The 22,977-nt window shown below is 40.7% G+C and overlaps 3 protein-coding genes across 6 annotated transcripts; 2 read left to right on the top strand and 1 right to left on the bottom strand.

The window, feature by feature from the left end:
- The first annotated feature begins 4,600 nt into the window (after positions 1-4,600).
- LOC125984195 (uncharacterized protein DDB_G0286299) lies at positions 4,601-9,113 on the top strand. Its single transcript, XM_049746154.2, has 7 exons — positions 4,601-4,859; positions 5,635-5,699; positions 5,784-5,839; positions 6,125-6,171; positions 6,241-6,409; positions 6,890-8,407; positions 8,511-9,113. Exons 1-7 carry the CDS (start codon positions 4,752-4,754, stop codon positions 8,561-8,563), a joined length of 2,016 nt encoding a protein of 671 aa, XP_049602111.1. The 5' UTR covers positions 4,601-4,751; the 3' UTR covers positions 8,564-9,113.
- A 932-nt stretch (positions 9,114-10,045) lies between these two features.
- Positions 10,046-17,557, top strand: tmco6 (transmembrane and coiled-coil domains 6). 4 transcript variants are annotated; one of them, XR_007485408.2, is made up of 19 exons: positions 10,046-10,250; positions 10,690-10,796; positions 10,865-10,977; positions 11,055-11,238; positions 11,308-11,412; positions 11,503-11,594; positions 12,108-12,224; positions 12,332-12,446; positions 12,638-12,818; positions 13,199-13,290; positions 13,475-13,642; positions 13,786-13,858; positions 14,272-15,314; positions 15,484-15,623; positions 15,692-15,802; positions 16,029-16,085; positions 16,325-16,471; positions 16,552-16,665; positions 16,960-17,557. XR_007485408.2 is itself a non-coding variant. In XM_068650548.1 (13 exons), exons 1-13 carry the CDS (start codon positions 10,160-10,162, stop codon positions 13,963-13,965), a joined length of 1,407 nt encoding a protein of 468 aa, XP_068506649.1. In that variant the 5' UTR covers positions 10,046-10,159; the 3' UTR covers positions 13,966-14,235. The 4 variants fall into 4 exon arrangements, 2 of the variants coding, with proteins under 2 accessions (XP_068506649.1, XP_049594259.1); XR_007485407.2 differs by having other exon boundaries at positions 13,724-13,858; XM_068650548.1 differs by lacking the exons at positions 14,272-15,314; positions 15,484-15,623; positions 15,692-15,802; ... (2 more) ...; positions 16,552-16,665; positions 16,960-17,557 and adding an exon at positions 13,942-14,235 and having other exon boundaries at positions 12,755-12,818; positions 13,724-13,858.
- Positions 17,558-18,126: 569 nt separating this feature from the next.
- Positions 18,127-22,655, bottom strand: aldob (aldolase b, fructose-bisphosphate). Its single transcript, XM_049738322.1, has 9 exons — positions 22,489-22,655; positions 21,310-21,422; positions 21,020-21,231; positions 19,706-19,760; positions 19,465-19,625; positions 19,155-19,238; positions 18,885-19,059; positions 18,538-18,737; positions 18,127-18,387 (listed from the first exon to the last, which is right to left on the bottom strand). The coding sequence occupies exons 2-9, from the start codon at positions 21,419-21,421 to the stop codon at positions 18,292-18,294; spliced, it is 1,095 nt and encodes a 364-aa protein (XP_049594279.1). The 5' UTR covers position 21,422; positions 22,489-22,655; the 3' UTR covers positions 18,127-18,291.
- Positions 22,656-22,977: the final 322 nt, after the last annotated feature.

The raw sequence follows: 22,977 nt of genomic DNA, 5'->3' as shown, positions 1-22,977 counted from the left end.
TGTGCTCAAGATTTAATTTTTGTTAGTTTATTCTTTCGCAACATTATTGTTAGGTCACAGCAGAAAAACACTAATAAAGCCATCACAGCAACATTTTTCCATCCATCCATCCATCCATTTTCTGAACCGCTTAGTCCCCACGGGGGTCGCGGGCGTGCTGGAGCCTATCCCAGCCGTCATCGGGCAGTAGGCGGGGGACACCCTGAACTGGTTGCCAGCCAATCGCAGGGCACACAGAGACAAACAACCAATCGCACTCACACTCACACCTAGGTACAATTTGGAGTCTTCAATCGGCCTACCAAGCATGTTTTTGGAATGTGGGAGGAAACCGGAGTGCCCGGAGAAAACCCACGCAGGCCCGGGGAGAACATGCAAACTCCACACAGGGAGGGCCGGAGGTGGAATCGAACCCGCACCCTCCTAGCTGTGAGGCGGACGTGCTAACCAGTGCGCCACCGAGCCGCGCAACATTTTTCCTTTGGACGGATGTGCAGTAGTATCAGAGCCGTACTGGTGAGATGGCAGACATGCTGCAATGCAGTGACAGAGGTGAAATATTCATAAAGTGCAATGTTCAAACCAATCATCAATCTCATCGCTTGGTGTATGTTTTCCTTTGACCTTCCTAAAATAGATAGATACCCAGTGTGCCCTTTGCAAAAGTTCAGTTTTTAAAACACAATTTGTACATGTACTTTGCCAGGTCTCAACCAGAAAGACCCAATTGTAGACATCAACCATATTGTATGTTTGACTTGGATCAGTAGAGCTGCAGCTGGACTGGAACACCAAAACCTCCTCCACAACTGTTTATCAGTGTCACCTTGGGAAACATCTCAACCATTGCTATGGATTTTTTTTTTCAGTATACTCATTGACTTGATCGATGAACTTTCATTTCAGAAAGTCAGCTATTTATACACAAGATTTTCTTTTAAATATTATATCCCTTTAAATTACCTATAGCAGATCAGATATTATATCCCTTTCAAATTACCTTTAAATACTATTTTGGTTTGTAGAGGTGTGGAACTGTGCTGCTAATATTTGGCGCAAGCGTGGCAAAATATATATGAAAAAAAAATCCCCGTCAGTAATGTGTTACATTAAATATGTCTGGAAATCACACATCAGGACATAGGCTTTGCTTGTGAATGTGCCATGTTTGGAACGGAAAGTAGATACTTTATGTTGCCTGAAAAGAGAACAGAGTCCTATTTACAAGGGTGACCACTCACATTTCCTGTGTGTCGTTCAAGGGTAATGGTTGATTTTTTTTTTTTTTTTTTTTATGTGCGCAAGGGAATTTTTCACAGACCACTAAGGTTGTCCAAAAACGTTCCTCCTCTTAATGTTTGTAGTAGCAAAAACACAGAGTCATATGCTCTCCTTTTGTTTGTTTTGCCCAACCAGCTCTTTCTGAAAACTGGGAGTTTAACAATTGGGGGCTTCTCATCACTATGTGCTCAAGCCAAAACACCTCCAGAAAGATTTGGTTTTATTTCAAATGTCCGCTTAAAACAAGTGTGTTGGAACCTAGTTTCACATTTTTTTCACCAATACCTCCCAGTATGAATTTTAATTGTTATTTTTGTTGTTAATGGTTTTGGCCTTCCGGAATGGAAAGAACCTTTATGAACCCATACTAACCACACCTTCTCCAGCCTTTTTTCACATAGCAAAATAGATGGAATTCAACTGCGGACTGGGTGCAAATAGAACAGTGATTCCAATTCTGACTAGTGTCAACTGATTTTTTTTAAAAAAGGCTAAATGCGACTTCAATTTTCTCAGTATTGCAGTTGGAATTTAATAAGTGTTTAATTTTAATGATTTCACTTCCGGCGGCTCGGTGGCGCACTGGGTAGCACGTCCGCCTCACAGTTAGGAGGGTGCGGGTTCGATTCCACCTCCGGCCCTCCCTGTGTGGAGTTTGCATGTTCTCCCCGGGCCCGCGTGGGTTTTCTCCGGGCACTCCGGTTTCCTCCCACATTCCAAAAACATGCTTGGTAGGCCGATTGAAGACTCCAAATTGTCCCTAGGTGTGAGTGTGAGTGCGATTGGTTGTCTGTCTCTGTGTGCCCTGCGATTGGCTGGCAACCAGTTCAGGGTGTCCCCCGCCTACTGCCCGATGACGGCTGGGATAGGCTCCAGCACGCCCGCGACCCCCGTGGGGACTAAGCGGTTCAGAAAATGGATGGATGGATGGATGGATTTCACTTCCCATGTATGTTTTTTTTTTTAATCAAATACAAGCAATAGATTATTTTGTATGACGATAAACAACACAGCACAATTTGTGACCGGGCAGTGCAAAATAAGTCACAGTGAACTAACTATCCATCCTGCCATTTACTGACCCCGCTCTATCCTTACAGGGGTCACGGGCGTGTTGGAGCCTATCCCAGCAGTCTTTGAGGCAGGGTACACGCTGAAGAGTTTGTCAGCCTACCATGCATGGTTTTGGGATGTGGGAGGAAACTGTGCTACCCTGAAAAAAAAAAACACACAGGCACAGGGAGAACATGCAAAATCCGCATAGGAAGATCGGAGTCAGAATCAAACCCTGTGAAGCAGAAGTGCTAACCAGTGTGACTCCGTACTACCCGTCACCGTATTCCATATTTCAGGAATGAGGTTCTGGTAAAATAAAAAGAGAATGAGCTTCCCTTTCCACTGATATATCAACTCATTACATCATTATTACTCATTATAATATTACCACAGCTATAGAGATGACACTTATATGGGCTGAAATATGTGCCACCAGATACTGAATTGGGATATTTTATATTTATAGTTTGACTTGAAGCTGTAATTCAGGGGTGTCAAAGTCAAATGGACGGAGGGCCAAATAAAAAATTTTGCTACAAGCCAAGGGCCGGACTGATCGAATGTTCATTGAAATATTTTTAAATGACGCATATAGTCTAGTGAACCTAATTGAACCTACTGAAAACCTAACAAATATATTCCAATATGATCAGATAAATAAAGCAATATTTTCTTATGGCTCTGTCAGTAATCTTTAATTTTCAACAGACACAAAAGACAAATTTCCTTTATATATAAATCCCCATAACATTAAAGGGAAATGTGCTTTCGGCAGTTTGCAAACATATTTTTTAAAGTTGTGTTAAACTTATAATCATATTAATATAATATCTAGTATCGGAGTGCTCGTGTGGATTGGTGGGTGGCGAAGAATGTGCAGGTAAACTGCATGAACTTGTTTTCTTCGAAGTGTTGTGGAATAGGCCCAGACAGGGAGTACCGGACGAGAACACCTCAAGGTCGGTGAGAAACGAGAACAACATCACGTCCAGGTGGTCGGGCTTCGCGGGGAAAACCCAACCGCCTGACCTCAGTAATAACACCTAGACGGGGAGGAGATGGCCATTGACCAATCATCACACAATGTTTTGCATGCTTTAATATTCATATTGTGTTTCTTCAAAACTGGGCAACCCGGAAGAATGTGTCGTCTTTTGGTGGTCACAAAAACGCACGAGTTTTAGTGTGAGGGACCCGGGACCCAGGCCTGTATTAGTGCGCTTTGTCAGGAATAAACAATTGGTAAATTTGGTCTGATTGATCTACTGGTCTTCTCTTTGACAGAACAAACTCGCAAAATTGTTAGGTGCGCCAGTGTGTGGATTGGGACATAGCAACTCATGTGTTAAGTGTTGATCGCAATTTGGAGTCAGATCAATAACTAAAATCCGTAGCCTAACAACATGAACATTAAATAAAAGAAACCTGTATTGTTCAAGGCACCATCAGTAACCTATATTTTATATTTTAGCAAAAGTGGTCTAAATTTACTTCAAAGAAAAAAATAATAGCAATTTTCTTTCATCCACTCAACTGAAATATTTTTAAAATATAATTGGATTGAAATACAATAAAATAAAGTGCAAAAATCTATTAATCAAAAACACTTTCCTCAAGGAGAAGTAACATGCAGTGAAAACAAATATTAAACTTTAACTTTTAAACTTTCTATTTTAGCAAAAGTGGGCTAAATTTACTTCAAAGAAAAAAATAATCCGCGTCTTTCGTTTCATAATGTCGTCTCAGATTATACTCTTTCAGTACCGCCACACTTTCTCCACACAGAAGACACAGGTTTTCCAGCTACCTCCGTGAAGATATACTCCGACTCCCACTTGTTTGAAACCCCCAGTTCTCAGTGTCCACCTTCCTTTTTGCCATTTTTGACGGGTATCTGAAAGTTAATTTTACAGTTATGCTGACTGCTAATAATAAACACTGAAATGAAGCAGCGTACTGCTCGGTGCGTCACCGTTGCATTGTGGGAAATGTAGTATTGGTGCGTGTAAAAGATCTGCGGGCTACCGGCTTGCTGCGGTCTGCGGGCCGGTTCTAATAATAAATCAAGATCATCCCAGGGGCCGTAAAAAACCTTCTCGCGGGCCGGATGTGGCCCGCGGGCCTTGACTCTGACATATGTGCTGTAATTCCTCCCCTAAATTCATCAACAAAGCATTGGTTTGGTTTCTCCTGTGTGTTACTTATCTGACCAGTGGAGGGCAACAGTGCACTTGATATGCAGAGTCAGGCGGAAAGAAGAAACTGCACTGCTTCCTGGGTTCAAAGTTGAATTTGAATACACGTGATGGTCGGAGTTAACCGCGACTTCTAACTTGTTACTGTCCAAGTTGAATGACTATGCCTTAAAAAGCACTTTTGCATACGTGTTTACCGTTGTCCGTTGCGAGTTGAACATGTCTGCGAACGCGTTCCAGCACGAGTTGATCGTGCTCATTTTTCGGCATTTGAAAGACAATGGCTTCCGCTCGGCTGCGGAGGAGCTCCTGAGACACAGCCCACAGGTACATACCAACACTTAAATAAAATGCATGGCAAAAGAAAGTTGTGTGTCTGTGTCTCTGTGTGGAAAATGTGCAGTGGTCACGTGAGTTGGGCTAGCGACCGCTTTTAATGTTTGCAGTACATCGATACTAAATTTTTAAGGTGTCTTCACGTGGCTTGACTATTCTTCAGACGACTTTATTGTTACATACAGTAAGTATGCATTATAGCTAATGCCATACTGTTATTCCCTACAGTTTGAAAAGAGACAACTGTACTTTCTCCTGCTTATGTTGTCAAAATAGGTTACTTTTGGTTACCTTTTCACTCGACCTCGGTGGAGGTCTTCGATGTGATCTTGGGGTCTTAAAATAATGGAGGGCGCGGAAGGACGACACAAAGTGTTGGAAGTATAATCAGTCCAGTCCGCTCATCCTCACGAGGATGTACAAACAAAATAAATATTCAAAGTACAGATACAAGAGTAGGTGTGAGTGCGGATGGTTGTCCCTGTGTGCCTTGCGATTGGCTGGCAACCAGTTCAGGTGTACCCCGCCTACTGCATGATGACTGCCGGCATAGGTTCCAGCACGCTGGCGACCCCTGTGGGACAAGTGGTACGAAAATGGATGTATAATGTCCCGAAAAGTGACATCCTGGTTTATATATTGATGTGCACACTTTTGTGGATATTCATGGAGGTCACTACTTTGTCTTTAAGAGCAAAAAGAAGCTCCTTTGTACTTGAACATTTCCAAAAATAGGAATCAAAAAGCATATGTGACTTTATTACAGGAATTGGTGGTAGGTCCTGCAAGTATATCTTCATCATTAGGGGAAATCTACGATTTCTGGTTAAAGTGAGTATATGGTGAAAACCAAGCACAATTTTCATTTTCTTTGCAAATGCGTTTGTGAATGTTAAGTGTTTCAATTACTTTCAGGCACTCAAAGAACAAGTACTCCAATTCTAAAAAGGGAGGATCAACCCAAATCAAAGGTATGATTAAGTGACATTTACACTAAACAGGGATGTAAATGTCAATTTTTGCATTGATGCTCGTACCCTCAAGGACGGGACTTGGTGACCACTGCTATATATTATTAGTGTTGCATGGTATACCGGTACCAGTACCATACTTCAATATTTCTGCGTCAAAAACTGCTCAGTACCATTTATTTTTAGCACCGGTATTCTTTTAAAAAAAAAGCATAATGATTTAGATGCGAATTGATTTATGTGTTGTATTATTAAATTCTTTATCCTTGTTTCCCGAAAACCCAGCTGCCCCCAAGAAGGACATACCTGCAAAGAAAGTACAAAAACGGAAGGTGAGTTTTGAAAAAGGCCAGCATCTTGACAAACTGACATATTTGAGTGATGCGGATTTGTATTTACAGTTGGCTATACCAAAAAAGGAGGAAAAAGATGCGAAATTGTCTGAAACTGTCACACCAGCAAAGATGTTGAAGAAAGACCAAAATGCTGTGGCTTCTGCTGCTGGTGATTCTGACTCTGACAGCAGTTTGGATGTTGACAAATGGAAAAATATGCTGTTACAAATGACAGGTACGTCCGCTATGTATGAGTGTGCTTACCGGTACTGTGTGGCGTATAAGAGACAACATTTTTGGATGTGTAATGAGACCCGTTCATTCTTTTAGGTTTCTGCCAATCAAATACAGTCAAAAATGCTCAAGGTTACCCTGTGATGCACATTTAACCGTGAAAGAATTATGCTTACTGACCATATACACAGTTGTTACACTTGCACATCAAGAGTAACAAATTTTACTATTATTCCCCAAAATAGAAAATCTAACTCCAAAAAAGAATTGAATGAGAAATTGCACCACTACAAGATGCCTCTAAAATCAAATTGAGATGGGTCCCTAATTTATGTCATTACTGACTTTCAGTAGTCACCGTTACTATTTACAGCTTAAGTATGTCAAAATGACTGCTGGGTTATTATGGGGAAGGGGTGGTGGGGGTGAATGAAAGTCTGTTGACTTTTTCTTTGTGAAGATATACTTTCTATGTCCACAGAGCTCGACGTAGCCAAGATGAATACCCTCAATGCTTTGGACTCAACAACACCCAAACCTGTAAAAAGAGCGGCCAGACAAACACGGGCCAAGCCTAAAACTGACCTGCTTTTGAAACAGACAGCAGAAATAAAGAGTGACATCTTGGGGAAAGTGGTGACAGTGGAACACGCCAAGTCAAGTCCCTCTAAAAAGACTTCTTTGGGAACTGAGACTGCATTGCCCAACGTAGCCAAGATGGATACCCTCAATGCTTTGGACTCAACGACACCCAAACCTGTAAAAAGAGGAGCCAGACAAACACGGGCCAAGCCTAAAACTGACCTGCTTTTGAAACAGACAGCAGAAATAAAGAGTGACATCTTGGGGAAAGTGGTGACAGTGGAACACGCCAAGTCAAGTCCCTCTAAAAAGACTTCTTTGGGAACTGAGACTGCATTGCCCGACGTAGCCAAGATGGATACCCTCAATGCTTTGGACTCAACGACACCCAAACCTGTAAAAAAGAGAGCCAGACAAACTCAGGCCAAGCCTAAAACTGACGTGCTTTTGAAACAAACAGCAGAAATAAAGAGTGACATCTTGGGGAAAGCGGTGACAGTGGAACACGCCAAGTCAAGTCCCTCTAAAAAGACCTCTTCGGGAACTGAGACTGCGTCGAAGCCACCCCTAGTCACCTTGAATGGCACACATCTGCTACCTTCAGATAATGGTCGAACGGCAACATCATCTTCCAAACGGAGAGAAAAGAAGGAAAAGGCTGAGACACCAACACTCCAACATAAAAAGGGAAAAAAGCAAAGATCTGAAAGTGATGTCGGAGCGAACACAAAAGAAAATGTCAGCGAGGACCAAGAAACTGAAACAGCCGAATATGTCGAAAAACCTGTGGAGAATATAACAAACTGCAGTACCAAATCCCAAGATGAGCAGGCTGCAATGGACACAAGCGGGAATGCTGAACAAGTGAATAAAAAAGAAAAGAAAGCCAAGAAAAAGAAGGAAGCTGCTGACAATCAAACCATTTCTGAGACCCATGGAAAAGACAAGAAATCCAAGAAGAAAAAGGAAATGAAAGATTGCGATCAAGAGAGACTCTCCGAGCCTGTTAATATTGTTGACAGTGTGAAAGGTGGCGAGGAAATGTCTCAACAGGAAAATGCTGACAAGATAGACGACAACGAAGAAGTAAGGAGGATCCCGGAGACTCCAAGTTGCATGTTCACTCCCAGTACAGATGTGGGAGGGAAGAAAGCAAAGGACAAAAAGAGAGCTAGTCATCCTGCAGAGGGAACTCCTCAGCAGGTCAGTAGCGAAACAAAAGGGAAGAGGAAGAAAGACAAAGCTAATACTGATGAGGAGCAAATAGTTGAAGATAAAAACACCAGCGTTATAGTTGAAGAGGGAGCCGAGCCAAATACAGACGTTAAAAAGAAAAGGAAAATCAAACTTGGCTCAGTTGACACAGTACCTCTATTCCCTCTGGAGACACCAAGTCCTTCATCAACAAAAAAGAAAAGTAAGTCAAACGTAATAAACTTACAATTGCTAAGTGCCGTGTGAAGAAGCCTTTACAAGAAAGCAAGCTCGGTATTTCATGTTTTGTCGCTTTCTTTCTGCAGGGAAAAGCAAAGTGGATTCAGTTGAATTGCCAGCAACGCCCACCAGTGCATGAACACAGTTTTGACTATCACTAGGGGGCATCATAATGCCATCAATGCTCCATCCATCCAGCCATCTCTGCATGAATCAAGTCATTGGATTGGGAAAATATTTTATTGTTTTTCTTTGTATCATTTTCAGCAAAAGAAAATTGAGGATGAGTCTTTTATTATTGTAAAAAGAACAATATTCAGTTTTTGTGTTTTTAATATCATTTGAGCCATTTTTATAAGGTCATCTAGTCTGTGTGCTATAGCTCTCATTTTTGTTTGTTACAAATTCCTGAAAGAGATGTCCTGTTGCTCTTCAAACTCAAGTCAAGGGTCAGATGGAAGGATTTTAAGGCATGGAACGTTCTTAAAAAAGTCAAAACATGTTTGACCATCCTATACAGCAATCATGAAGACAGATGAGAACATTTTATTTTTACATTGTTAAACTTTATTTTAATAAGCATATTAACACTCCATAACCTACTTAGGTGTTGTTTTGTTTCACAACATGTTATATACAATGTGCTTTTATATCAAATTAAACAGATTTTTATAACTTCTGACTAAAAATTGGGTGGTGCGTTTGGCTGTGTTCGAAATCCCTGAACGAACTTAAATGTACGTATGATCAGCAGCTCTGACAAGCGGTATGCACAACAAATTAACTGGTTTGGAAATCAAAGGTAAAGAGAAACCGTTCTAAATATTTACTTTGTATGCGGAATTGGTAACAGAGTGCTTGCAATTTTTCATAATTTAGCAAGAAACATGAAGTATCATAATTTGCTTTCCCTGGCTTTGTGTTTGACACCAGCGCTCTTGACTCGAGTTGCTAAACACTGCCCTATCCCAATTAATGTAGCAACAAATAGTCAACAACTAATTGATTGGCCAATTAATTGATATGTATTTTTGATAAGGAATTAATCGTTAATTTAAAATTCTCCAAATCCTAGAAATTTCACCTTTTCAATCGTAAATATCTGATTTCTATTGTCTTCCATGAAAGCAAACAGATTATCTCTGTGTTCAATCAAAATAAAATATTTGCTTTTACTTTGGAAAACCATGATAATTTTTTTTACCAGTTTTGCAACCTGTTACGAACCAAATCAACTGATCATGTATATGCACTTACCGTATTTTAGGTAATCTGCTAAAAGGGTAGAATTTTAAACATTCTTTAAAATCTGATTAATCTGTTCATTGACAAAATAATTATTTAAAGAATTGTCTGCTGCAGCCCTAATCTCAATGCATGCACAATACATCTTGAATAGTCATGAAAATATGATGGTCTTTTAAAAATCAATCCATCCAACAATGCATTGTGCTGTTTCATGAGTTGTGGCACGAACATATCACAACACGGGTTGACATTAAGTGCTTTCACTGCATTATATTCATTTTGTCAAATGCATTTAACGCAATAACAGCGGCAACGAGGATAATCATCCTTTCACCAGTAGGTGGGGATGTGGTACCAAACAGCTGTCAGACGCCAATAAATCCCAGCAGAAGAAGAACTCGCGTCGCATATTGTTTTGGTCTCCAATCTGAATTCTATGGCAACCTGGGCTGTTAGTTGAAGTTTACGCTTTTTCAAAATCAGGATAATGTGGAGGTTAAGTAGAGTCGGCCATAAAGCTGGCCGAGCAGGCTACAGCCTAGAGGAGTTCCGAGTAAAGAGGCAAGAGCACGAAAAAAGTAAGAACCTTGATTCTTTTCCACCATTGAACGAATCAAAGTAATGGAAAATCGTGTATACTTATTATTAAACTCCATTTTTCCGTCAAGGTCAGTAGACTCTGTTGCCGATTTTGTTCTCGTTTAATTGTTTGTTTTTGCAACTACGTCTAGACATGGTCAGCATAAACCGTGTATCATGTAATCAATATTATTTAATAATAATTCTCAGGAAACACCATTTAGTAAATAAATGAATGCCCTATTTTGAACAAGACCATCAAATATTATATAATATGTCATTGTGGACCTATTCTGCTGTGATCAAGAAGCGCACTGTACTTGGAGGCAGTGGCGGGTTTTACCTCGTTTATTAGACAAAAGTCAAAATACTCATATGTAAATAATAATATTTGTTTACCATTTATTCATTCATGTATGTATTTATTTGGTTCTTTAGCCCTCCGTCAGGCCCGCCGAGACAAACAATTGGTCAGCAAGAGACTCCTGGTAAATGAAGATGAGGACCAGCAAGTAGACATCTTGCACACTTATTCAGATAAAAATGTAAGTGATAGCTATATGTTCAGATCAATTAAAGTGAAATGAAAATTTAAGTTGTGTGCTCTGTGCAGGATGTTATCAGTCTGTTCCACAAACTTCAACACAGTGGTCCCGAGAGGGAGGCTCACCTTAAAACCTTGAGTAAATCTCTCCGTGACCTCTCAGTTCAGCTTCTCTTCATCAAGTAAACCCCCCTTTCCTTTTTCTCTATGTAGCCTTCACTGAATAATGTTGGCTATCAACCATGTGCTTTCTGCCTAGGCAAGAGAACAGTATCCACATGCTGGTGGGCCTCCTCACTGGCCCCAACACTCAGTGTCGTCTGCAGTCTGTCCGCTGTCTCCACGAGCTGTCTCACTCACCTCACCCCAGCGTGGGCCCAGCCTGTCTGCCTGCCACGCCCTACCTCCTCACCTATCTGTCTGGACAAAGCACCAAGTTTACTGTGAGTAACCTTTCTCCCCACACCCAATTTTACAAGCATTCATTTTCCTGTTTTTGTGTATTCACGCAGGAGTTATGTCTCTACACGCTTGGGAACTTGTGTCCGGACAGTGATGTTGTCAGAGAGAAACTTCTGGCTCAGGGAATTATACCAGCACTTGCCAGCTGTATAGAGGTACAAGAGTCACTCTGTCGGAAGTACAGTAAATGAAACACATTGAAAGGGTGCCTGCCCTCAATAGTACATTATAATACATGTGTCCAGAACCAGAAGCATAACACAGCAGTGGTGGAAGCTATCGGCTTCACCCTTTCACAGCTTCTCCAAACGAAAGATGCATCTGAGAAAATAATCCCGTAAGCACCTCAACTACCACGTACATGCATGGTGTTACAAGTGGGAAAACTAATTAATGGAAAACAGGAAAGGTCTCCAAAATAAATACATTAGGAACAGAATGTGTGCGTATATATGACACAAAAAGAAGAAAATAATATTCATATTATTAATATTCACAATAAGGATAACAAACTTAATAGAATTTAAAAACACTAGGAGAGAGGAAAATAAGTAGATGGTTAAAGAAAATAATAATTTGTATCAGTATATGACAAACATGTTTGTGATGACGATGATGATGATGGTAATAATGACAGTAATGATAATATCAATGGAAGCAAGTTACCTACTGTTGATAATAAAATACGGTGTACCTTTGCTTCATTTAATATTGTGTATTGTTTACTTGTATTGTAATTGACAGCTTTTTTTACAGCCAGTTTTTTTCCTTTGTTGTTTACTTTTTTGCATGAACCTCTGGATGTTGAACCCTGGAGGTTTCACTGTCGTTGTTTTCTTACATTTTACAGGTTGGTTCTGGCCTCTAGTTTACCTTCACACCTTTTAGCATGCCTGACACCTGACCAGAGTTTTTCTCTGGGCCCTGCTATTGAGTGTGCATGGTGTCTGCACTACCTCACGTCCAGGTGAGTGCTGTCGATTTATTATGTACTATGTCAATCAACACTTATATAATCACATTTAACTTTGTAAGTGTTAGTAAAGATCTGTTCTGTTGCGATCTTCTCCGAAGCGGGGAGGATAACCATGTGCTGTTGGCTTGCGGGGCTCTGCTGCGGTGCAGTACGTTGTTAGCGTCATTGGGAAGCGCTGTTGCTCAAGGAAACAAAGAAGAGGGCGTTGAACTGGTGCGTTAATTTTGAATAATTCCAACCATTTGGAGCACATCTTCATTAGAAAAATCTCTCAACGCAACAACAAATAGCTCATTTTTGTTTTCCCTTTTACAGTACAAGATTTTTTTATTTCCAGGCATAGTGTACTAAAGTTAATAGTACATGTTTAATTTGAACTTTTCCCCTTTTGTCCACCTCATCAGCTCGTCTGTCCTCTACTGAGGTGTGTAGGGAACCTCCTGTCCTACTGCACGCCAGATGTGGCAGAGGCTTGTTTGAGTGACGTTGAGCTTGCGGGTTCTCTCTGTGCTCTGCTTCAGGCTTACGTCCAGACTCGGCCCTCTTTGGCCAGAGAGAGTGCCTGGGTCCTCAATAATCTCACAGGTGCTTTGTCATTCTCTATATACGTATTTCACCACATTTTGTTTAAACACAAAGTAAAACAACTCTCGAGACCCACAGTGCATCACTGAGGTTTTAGGAAAAGTAGTCAATCCTGTGACCGGTGCTGTAGTTATTATTACATTAGCTGCTAAATGCTATCTTTGTTGACAGATCAACAACTATAAACAAGTCAATATATACATTCACCTGATAGGCCAACTCTCTTCAGTTTCTCCAAGCCTGCTATTAGAAGCTGGTTGTGTAATGCAGAGTCATCATGGCCATATTGAGTTACTGCTATGCTTGGCTACTCGAGCAGTGTCAAAGTATAATTCCTATTTGTTTTTTTTGGTTTGTTTGTTTCCTCTAATTTGATTCAGCTCAATCCAGTCTGTTTTGTTCGGACTTGATGACGCTCAACTTGGGGCCAATTCTGATTCAACTTCTATTCTCTCAAGGCATTACCACAATGGTCTGTACAAAAACAGTTAAAGTTAAATAAAGAAATAACATATATATATATATATATATATATATATATATATATATATATATATATATATATATATATATATATATATATATATATATATATATATATATGCGCGCTATATTAATGATGTTGGGCTCCATCTCTGTCATCATCTCACATTCAGATCCTGAGAGTTTTGGCAAACGTGGCCCACAAGAAGAAGGAGTTCTGCCTCCAGTTAGCTGATCACGGATTGCTGTCTTCCCTCTCTGCCACACTTAAAATGGCAGAACGAGAGGCTGTGACCCTGAGTCTCGACATCCTTTTCATGCTATTAAGTCGTGGTTCTCAAGTAAGTCAAACACTTGATTGTGACCCACTTGCATCACACTGTCTTCATCTCCTATCAGGGCTGACTTATATTCTTCCTCAGGTGGTTGAGGACTTTGAGAGGCAAGGTGGCATTTCACTTCTAGAAACTTTTCAATATTGCAGTGAAGGTGATGTGAGGCGGAAGGCAGCATATCTCCTGGAGCACCATCTGCTGTCTTCCTCCGCACAGTGCATGGTAAATACTCACTCGCCAACATTGCTTATCAAATGAAATCCGTCAAACCAGGAATTTATAGGTACAGCTGCGTTGCATTGCAGGGCAGCTGCATCCCTTCGTCTTGACGGCAAGTCGGATTGGGAATGCAACATTAAGTACATAAACAGCAAAGATCCATTTAAGAAAGGAAAAGGATGCATTACATTTTATAAAACGCACTCGCATAAGTTTTAAATGTATAACACCAACGGCCCTTGTGAGGATAAAGCGGTTCGGATAATGAATGAATGGATTTATGATTGCTTCTTTGTGCTATGATCATAAATATAATGCAACATATTTTTGGACTAAAAGTCACAAATAAAAAAATCATCATGAAGAAAAACAATTCTGCAGAATTCTGATTTTTTTGCAACATGTATCTGACGCAGGGTGAATGAATGAGGAGGTAACCTATGGAAAACCACGCAGGCACAGGGAGAACATTCAAACTCCACACAGGAAGGCTGGATCCGGAATCAATCCCCGCATCTCTGAACTGTGAGGCGGGCGTGCCAACCAGTGCACCACTCTGCCACCCTGGCTAACCTATGTTGTTGTTTTTTAAAGGTGTAATTTATAGTCCACAAAATGCTCAATTTAAAAAGAAAAAAAAAAGAGATAGTAAACAGTCAATATGCATTTGTTATTATACCTGTGTACCTGTAACATTTTTTGCTAGGGTTTACAGATTATCTTGATCGTATGATTATGTTGGAATGTAACCTGTAATAAATAACCTAGCTAGATTAGTTTTATGCTTATGTTGGAATGTAACCTGTAATAAATAACCTAGCTTGTCCCGTCCTACACAACGTCGTAAAACACCCCCTGCTACGCTTTGACTAGAGGTCAAGGGCTTCAACTCCATCCAGTCCACTCTCACCCCCACCCTGGTTCTCTCAATAAAAATGCTCTTGCAAGAGGCCTGAGTCAGACCTCATTCGATCATCGCTGTACGCACAGCGACGAATGACTCTCCATTTGCAAGTGCTTAAAAAGGGCATACTGTGCAGTTCTTGCAAAAAATAAGTTAGAGTGAGCACCACTCTAACATTTTTTATTAAAGCAAATTCATCAATGGTGATGAACAAGCTTTGTTTTTAAAATGTATTTTGCTGCTTTATCAGAAATCTGTTGCTGAGTACAACCTCTACAAAAATAATTTCAGTTATTGACCTCATCTCTTCTGACAAAATCAATCCGTAAGAAATATTTTCTATACTGAACATTGAAAACAAGTTAGATAGCGACACTGATGCACTTACTAACTTGCAGCAAAAACAAACTAACATCCACACAGCATTTGACACTCTTTCCATGTGAATACACATACTGCGACATCCCCAGTGCTTAGCTCCTCCTCTTGGTAGTGTCACATTTCTTTCACTTCCCACCCACAGCATAACTTCTCCCTGTGAAAAACTAAAGCGAGGTGGGCTTCTGCATGTGTCTTTCACTGTTGTTGTTTTTACATCAGAGGTCTGATTTGCTTTGCCAGTGTCAGTCCCTTCAAAAGAGTGGTGAATTACAAGCGTTGCTGCTAATTCTTTGTGGGCAGAATGCAAATGGGGATTGGCTAACATTGTTTTCCTCTTGTCAAGCCATGGATTGCAGCATGCCAACAAACAACGCCACAGAGATCACAAGTGGTCAAGGGGAGACTCGGCGGCATGAAGCCAAGGTGCTGATGTCCAGTAAACCTCTGCATCGCTTTGTCCAAAGAGAGCCTCAAAGTCTTGGGGTAAAGATTCATCCTTTCTGTTTTCCATTCTTGTATGCAGTGAGACAGGATGCTTTTCTTTTCACCAGATTGTCATCGTGATCTGTGGATGTGCTGAAGTCATCATGGGATTCATCTTGATCAGTGAAACTGTGGAAAATTCCACCAGCATTTTAATTCCTTTCTGGCAGGGAGCTCTGGTAAACAATATTTCAACCCATCTCATTATCCTCCACTGGTAAAATTGTGTTTGGGTGCCTCCCCAAAAGACCCACAAAACAAATTAAATGTCACCCAGCAATCTGATGAAGAGAAGCTTTCTACCACTCCAAACTACAATTACAAAACATTTTGCTCCAACTGAGGCTTTGAGTTAGATGATAAGGTTATCCACATGGTAATATTTTGTTTTTGTATTTCCTGCAGTTCCTTGTCTGTGGAAGCTTGTCTATCTACACTGGAGCATGTCCGTCAAAAAGAATGGTAGGTTAATCGGGTCATTCCGGAATTGTAAGACAATAGCAACCAACATTTTTTATTTAGAATGGCTATCTATTTGTTGTGTTAACGTTCTCATGGAAAACATGCAATTAATTGTCATAATTAATTATTTCATTATCTTCACTATTCTCTTTATCATTTAGGAGTGACAAAGTGTGATTGAGGTTTTATTGTGGTGACAGTTTGAGCCTGGAGTCAATAAACAATTTCATGTCTTTCAGGTGACAGTTTGTTTGGCCATGTATATAGTTGCAATCTTGGGAATTATTCTCTCTGTGGGATTCAGAGTAGTCTATATTTCCCAATTTCAATTTAGCAGATACCATGAACTGCCAACAGAGGAGCAAGAGTGGCAATACAGCAGAATGGTAACTGACATTTTACACAAGCAGACAAGCACATGATTTTCCTCATTGCTCAGATAAAAACAATTATTTTCTTTCTTTAGGTACAACTATATGGTATTGAAGGCATTTTGTGCACATGCTCTCTCTGCGTATCAGTGCTGCTCATCTTCTTGTCAGTCGTTGCACGCTTGGCTTTGAAATCCACACACACTCAGGTAACCAAAAGATGCCAACATTACAGTTCGTTGCATTTGAAGCAGAAAGCCCATCATATCCTCCGTATTTCCTCAAAAAGAGAAAAATATCCAGAAGTTGCTTACAGAAAAATAAGATAGTGATTGAAAAGAAGGTAAGGTGAGAAACATTCATGATGCAAATTAGTAGCCTATATGATAAGCATGTCACTGGAAACTTCTTTGGTCACAATGATGGGCTAAGGGATTAGATTTGTTATTCATGTATTACTCATCACTTTACATAACTTAAACCATCCTCTCTATTCGCAACAGGTCCTTTTCCAGCAAATTCCAACACCACGGAGTGATACAACAGCCCAAGAATAACGAGAATGGATTTGGTCATTTTTGTGTCAATTATCCACACATGCACACAAAGTTCCATAACTATATCAGTGCAAGCTAATGTAACTTAAAACCACTAGTTATTAGAAATCACATTATTGCATTATTGTGTTTCTTTAAGCGATTCAATTTTAATGTCGCCAAGCTGGCCTACCAACACGACAGTATTACCATGTTTGTCCATCAAAAAAAAAAAAAAAAAAACCTCTGTAGCTATCTGCATACATAAAACATTTAATAATTAGCATCTCTGGTGAGTGTGTGCGTGTGTGTGTATATTTTTTTATTAATTTCTTGGTCACCTTAGATACATATTGAGCCTAAACTGTTCAGTAAGCGTGATGAATGTATGCTTGCACAGTTGCCAACTATTATACCATACTGCATTTTTGTATTGCACTGATAAGGACTGTTTGATTATGGAAAACATACAATAATCACAATTATTTAGTATTTTGACAATTTTGTAATTGAGGCGTGTAATAATTGTAAATGAATTTATATTAAATGCACAGCTGTAGCACTAGCAGTGTGTTTAATTGCAACGTGATAGTGGTGCTGTTAAGTGGTTTAAGTCAGGCCAGACCCGATTGAAGGCCCAGGCACAACATAGTGTAAAAATGTCCTAACCAACAGAGCTTTTGATTTTCAAATTTATCAAGTCACTTATCTGTATGGTGAATGTGATCCTGCTTTATTGACCACCATTTTGATTTTCTCAAATATCATTTTGCAATGGTGGCTATGCAGCACTTTGACTTTTGACTATATTGATAAAGTTGAATGGTACTCATTTTGCACTTTAGCTTTCACCACTATATACGCCAAGCAAATAAGTTTTAATTTAGTTTGTATAGAACAAACGCATTTCTGCAAACGTATTGTAAATCAAAATTTAAAACTACAATATTTAACAATGTTAAATGCAAATCTGAACCACATCTTTGTTCAGGCAGAATTGTTTGATTAAGCACAAATCAGTAGATTTTGATGTTATTTAACTAGAACTGTATTATAAAATCCATTGTCCTCATGAGTGCAAAAAAACAACAACTAAACTGGTGATTCATCAATTATAAAAAATGAACAGACTCATTTTGGTCCCTTAATTTATTCCTTTCGGAAGGCAAACAGTAGCTCAACGTTATAAGGCAATCCCCCTTTGTGATAACCATGCATCCATCCAAACAACCATCCATCCGAGGTGTTTCAGATCATCCATATGTGGTCCAAGTGTGTCAACACTTGAGGTCAGAGCATTTAATAGACATAGTTGGTGGTGTGCAGAGACTGCATGGAGGCCTGATCGGACGACCCTGTGGCCTTGTACTCTCCTTTAGCAGCCAGGCCATTGATCTGAGGAAAGAGTTAATCATCAGCCATGTTACCTGCTCCACATTACGGAACAAACAGCTTCTGACAAATCATTTACCAGTCACAATAAAGTTGGGTAATACGAGATCAGAGCAGATGAATACTCCTGCGTGTTTATTCGCTGAGGCTTACCATGGCCCTTTTGCTGAAAACTTCCTGCGCAGCGGCTTTGTTGGCAGCTTTGCCCTGCCAGGCTGCAAGAGTGGAGGCCTGCAGCGCACGGCCATATGAGAAGGTGAGCTTCCAGGGGCGATTGAGCTGCACCTGGTTGATGGCGTTCAGGTTGAGCGAGGCCTCTTCCTCACTCTGGCCACCAGACAGGAAACAGATGCCTGTAAAGTCACAGAAGGTGACATTGCCAAATGATGCAGTGATTCCCAACTTGTGTGCTGTTGTAAATGATCAAATTTTACACAATTGCTCAACCTTCTATACCAGTGACAGGAAGAACAATTAAATGCTTGAAGAAAAACGCTCACCCGGCACAGCAGCTGGCACGGTGCGCCGAAGAGCTGTCACGGTAGCCATGGCGACCTCCTGAGGGGTGAACTTCTGGGTACAGGAGTGTCCAGCTGTGACCATGTTGGGCTTCAGCAGTGTTCCCTCCAGGTATACGTGATGATCAGACAGAGCCTTGTACACAGCAGCCAAAACCTGAAGAGAAGAGACACGTGCATTTGTATTCAGTTATCTATTCTGGGGAGAAATATTTATTCATTTGAAAAGTATCCAACAGATGGCCTACCCACCTTTTCAGTGACATACTGGCATCTTAGCAGGTCATGGTCTCCATCTGGAAGGATCTCTGGCTCCACAATAGGCACCAGTCCATTCTGATAAGATATTGTTTTTTTTAATTACCTACTCAAAGGAAGACAAACATCACATACACTGCTGGTCCAAGACATTCTGGATATCCTCCTTACTTTCCCTGACAATAACATACTAGGCAGACACAAGAATATTTGAGACTGCTGATCCACATTAACATTGTTCCAATTCTACTGTGTGTGTGTGTGTGTGTGTGCGTGTGTGTGTGCGTGTGCGTGTGGTGCCAACCTGTTGGCAGATGCTGGCATATCTGGCCAGTACGTTGGCATTCTCTGCAATGCCAAGAGCTGTGGGGCAGCTGTCTGAGATCTTGAGCACACACCTCCACTTGGCAAAGTCGCAGCCATCTTTCTTGTACTGGGCACAGCGCTCCGAGAGGCCGTCAAGACCTGTGGACCAACGGCAAAATGAGCAACGTCAACTGCGGAAGACATTTTGTGATGAAGAAGCAACTGGGATCCATGTTTACCTTGTGTGGTTGTCTCTCCATCTGTTCCATTCAGAAAAGCTGTACCTTTGTCCACCTGAAGGAGGAAGATGCCATTAAGTTTCAAAATGAGCCATTCTGATGGAGGGTAAACTGTGTCCCGCAGCCGCAAAGAGTTTATATCTGTCCTTCAAGGAATACCGTAATTTCCGGACTATAAGCCGCGACTTTTTTCCAAAATTTTGAACCCTGCGGCTTATAGTCAGGTGCGGCTTATATAAGATTTTTTCGTGATTTTTGTGATGACTTGATCACTTTTATACACTCGTAAAAAGGCTGTGAACCACCGTTGTGCGGTATCTTGAAGAAAAAAACAACAACAAAAATACTATTTTGAAACACTACTATGGCTGCTGCTTATTCTGGCTGTGTTGCTTGTGACTATTATGAGTTTAGTAGGAATGCACGCTAGGTTACCTGCGTCAAAGGGCTCTAAACCCTTTCTCTTACTCTGCCATGTGACTCAGAGATTACACAAAGCGGTGCACACTTCCATGTTGCGTCACAGGTAATGTTTAGAAAGATATGTTAAAGTATGTTATTAAAACTTTTAAAAGGCTTTCTGTGTACTGTCTTTCTTTGTAAAAACCTCGTGTGCACGTGCGGCTTATAGTCCGGTGCGGCTTATGTAAGAAAAAACTAAAATATCCCTGAATTTTAGCTGGTGCGGCTTATAGTCCGGTGCGGCTTATAGTCCGGAAATTACGGTAAATCTCCATAAGGGATTCAAATTATAAGTAAATTACTATGATAGGCCTATTAAAAATTAGTTGTAGTATCTACACTCAGTTATCTAATATTGCACCCCACAGACTACAGGGCCAAATCAGTACAGGCAATTGAAAGTGTCAGACATGACTGACGTAACTATGTTAAATTACTTTCATTGTCTCATGGAGCAATTGTGCTTAAGCTTTTGTTGTGCCTGTTAGTGACTGAAGATAGAAAGAGTAGGCAGTACCAAATCAAATGATTTGTCAACAAGTATTCTGCCAATTAAAATGATTTTTTAATGTGGTTAGTATTATTTTTGTCCAGTTGGCGTGATCCTCATATGAGAGTTGGTTTGTTGTCTAAAAGCGAGGCCTGGCCTGGTGAGTGACATGTGCATCAGCGAATGAGACTGGCTGATGAGTGGCTCGTGAGCTGTGGCCACTGGCAGCTCAGATTGCGCTTATCATGTGTTGTTTGGTAAAAAAAAGGGTAAAGCTAAAAAGTCAAGTCACCACCCAGGTGACAAATCATTTGCACCCCTACATGTACAGAGATTTGTGAGGTCTTTGCCCACTCGCTCACCTTGATGCCAACAACAATGCCCCTTTCTTTGATGACTTGGGGGAAGGGCTTTCCTTTGTCTGACTTCTGGTAGAGCGTCTCGTGGAACAGGATCACCCCTCCGATGGCTTGAGGGACGGGGTCAGGAGATGTAAAGAGGAGGTCACGGAAGCAGCGACGGTTTTCCTCATTGTTCTCCACGTTGATCTTCTGGAGACGCTTTCCCATGGTGCCTTAAAGGCGAGAAGTAAATCAAAGACTCGTTTGCAGTTGTTTTTTAAAAAATCACTCTTGCCCTCAAGCGAACTTACCGGTTGACTCATCTGCCGCCAGGATTCCCTTTCCCGGGGCCACTATCCTCTGAGCGATTTCCGAGAGCTCCTTCTTCTGCTCCGGAGAGAGGGTTGGAAATTGCTGAGCCATCCTGGAGGACGACAAACAGGTTATTTAAGATGTGAGCAAGCCAAGGCTCTGCAGAAAGTATGAGGAAGATGTTCTCCTCTGGATTATTGAATGCCTCTCTGACGTCACCTCTGTAAATGTTTGGCCTGGTTCAACCTCCAGTTTTCTCCTACCTAATGTGCAACCAGTGGGTAGGAAGTAACTAAGTATAAAATGCCTCGATACCATCCAAAATTTTAAGGTACTTTGCTTGAGTATTTCTTTTTCTGAAGCTTTGTTACTTTTACTCCCCATAGTTGAAAACAGTTATCCATACTTTCTATTCCTTCGTCAAAATAACCTCGTTATGACCGACATAAATTTGACAAAAAAATAAAGGTAAAGTCAATCTAGGTTGAAATCTTGTTTGACTGAGATCTGGGAATCTTATAAAGTGAAAAAACAGGGCCAGTCGTGACATGCTGAGAAGCAATTTATTTCCCAACCATGGCCTTATTCAAGCAAACAAGTCTGATGTTATGGTCTCAAAAAATGATTTGTGGAGAATTCCTTAGTCTTGTGCCAGCCTAAATGTTATCATGTAGATATAGCATGACAAATAGTTAAAAAATAATAATAATAACTTTTGTGCTCAAGTACATTGCAGAGCCTGCATACATACATATCTTACTTTAAATGAGTTAAATCAGTACTACTGCAGTACTTTTGCAACCCGAGTTCAAAGTACACTTGGACGTGCATTTAAAAACGTAGAAAGAGTTGGATTTGGAAAGACGTGCACCCATTTCAAATCAAAGTTGTATTGGCTGCAGTGACTAGGCTAGAACTTGCAGGAGTTTTCTTTGTACGCAATCACAAGATTGATATGCCTGCATTAATGCTGACGCGTCAGTACTCGCTCAAATGTTCAGAAATCTCAACAGGACTCAGCCTGCAAAAGCACACAACCCGTCGAACAAGTTTGGGAAACGAAACCGTTCTTTGACGGTTCGTTCGATTGGCTTTCATAAAACGACGACCGCTCCTCTCTTTCCATCCCACTTGAGAAGAGTCCACAAATAATGAGTAGTAAAAAGTGGAAAACTTACTTGACTGATATAGCGTTGAGTCACACTGAATGCGGAGACCGCGACAAGAGCACGTAAAAGTGTATTTAAGTGAGAGGAGGAGGCGCTTCTGATGTGATGTGGCAGGGCGTGAGGCACCCCGGAAACGCAATTGGCCCGAAGCGGATAGACATGGGCGGAGTAAGAAGGGATCAATAGTGCTCCTTTGTGGACTTGGGGGCAGTCCAAGCGAGTTAAAACAATCAAGTGGACCAAGATCATTCGGCATCCAAGCAATAAGTCGACACATGATTATTATCTAATGCAATGTCGCAATACAGGTTTCTGACATTGTGTTTTGGATTCATTGTGATTGTGGATGAGGTTAGCAAATGTCAGCTATGCTTACAAAAAAATCTTTAAAACTGAACTGACTGAGACAGCAGAAAAAAGTTGACATGAATATGTCTACATTATGCATACAATCACAGGCACAACACATTTAATATGTGATTATGGACCATATCGTCA

The sequence above is a fragment of the Syngnathus scovelli genome, chromosome 1, assembly GCF_024217435.2.
Source record: "Syngnathus scovelli strain Florida chromosome 1, RoL_Ssco_1.2, whole genome shotgun sequence".
NCBI lineage: Eukaryota > Metazoa > Chordata > Actinopteri > Syngnathiformes > Syngnathidae > Syngnathus > Syngnathus scovelli.
Note: the sequence above shows the minus strand (reverse complement) of the source record. Positions and strands in the feature narration are given on the sequence as shown.

Bases quoted from the DNA above. Each gene is read 5' to 3' on its own strand.
- tmco6 (XM_049738302.2), top strand. From the start codon at position 10,160: ATGTGGAGGTTAAGTAGAGTCGGCCATAAAGCTGGCCGAGCAGGCTAC. The intron at 10,797-10,864 runs GTAAGTGATAGC...TGCTCTGTGCAG, and splicing joins ACACTTATTCAGATAAAAAT to GATGTTATCAGTCTGTTCCA. The intron at 11,239-11,307 runs GTGAGTAACCTT...GTATTCACGCAG, and splicing joins GACAAAGCACCAAGTTTACT to GAGTTATGTCTCTACACGCT.
- aldob (XM_049738322.1), bottom strand. From the start codon at position 21,421: ATGGCTCAGCAATTTCCAACCCTCTCTCCGGAGCAGAAGAAGGAGCTC. The intron at 18,738-18,884 runs GTGAGCGTTTTT...GTGACTTTACAG, and splicing joins CGTGCCAGCTGCTGTGCCGG to GCATCTGTTTCCTGTCTGGT. The intron at 18,388-18,537 runs GTAAGCCTCAGC...CTCTTTCCTCAG, and splicing joins TTTTCAGCAAAAGGGCCATG to ATCAATGGCCTGGCTGCTAA.
- LOC125984195 (XM_049746154.2), top strand. From the start codon at position 4,752: ATGTCTGCGAACGCGTTCCAGCACGAGTTGATCGTGCTCATTTTTCGG. The intron at 5,840-6,124 runs GTATGATTAAGT...CCGAAAACCCAG, and splicing joins AGGATCAACCCAAATCAAAG to CTGCCCCCAAGAAGGACATA. The intron at 6,410-6,889 runs GTACGTCCGCTA...CTATGTCCACAG, and splicing joins TATGCTGTTACAAATGACAG to AGCTCGACGTAGCCAAGATG.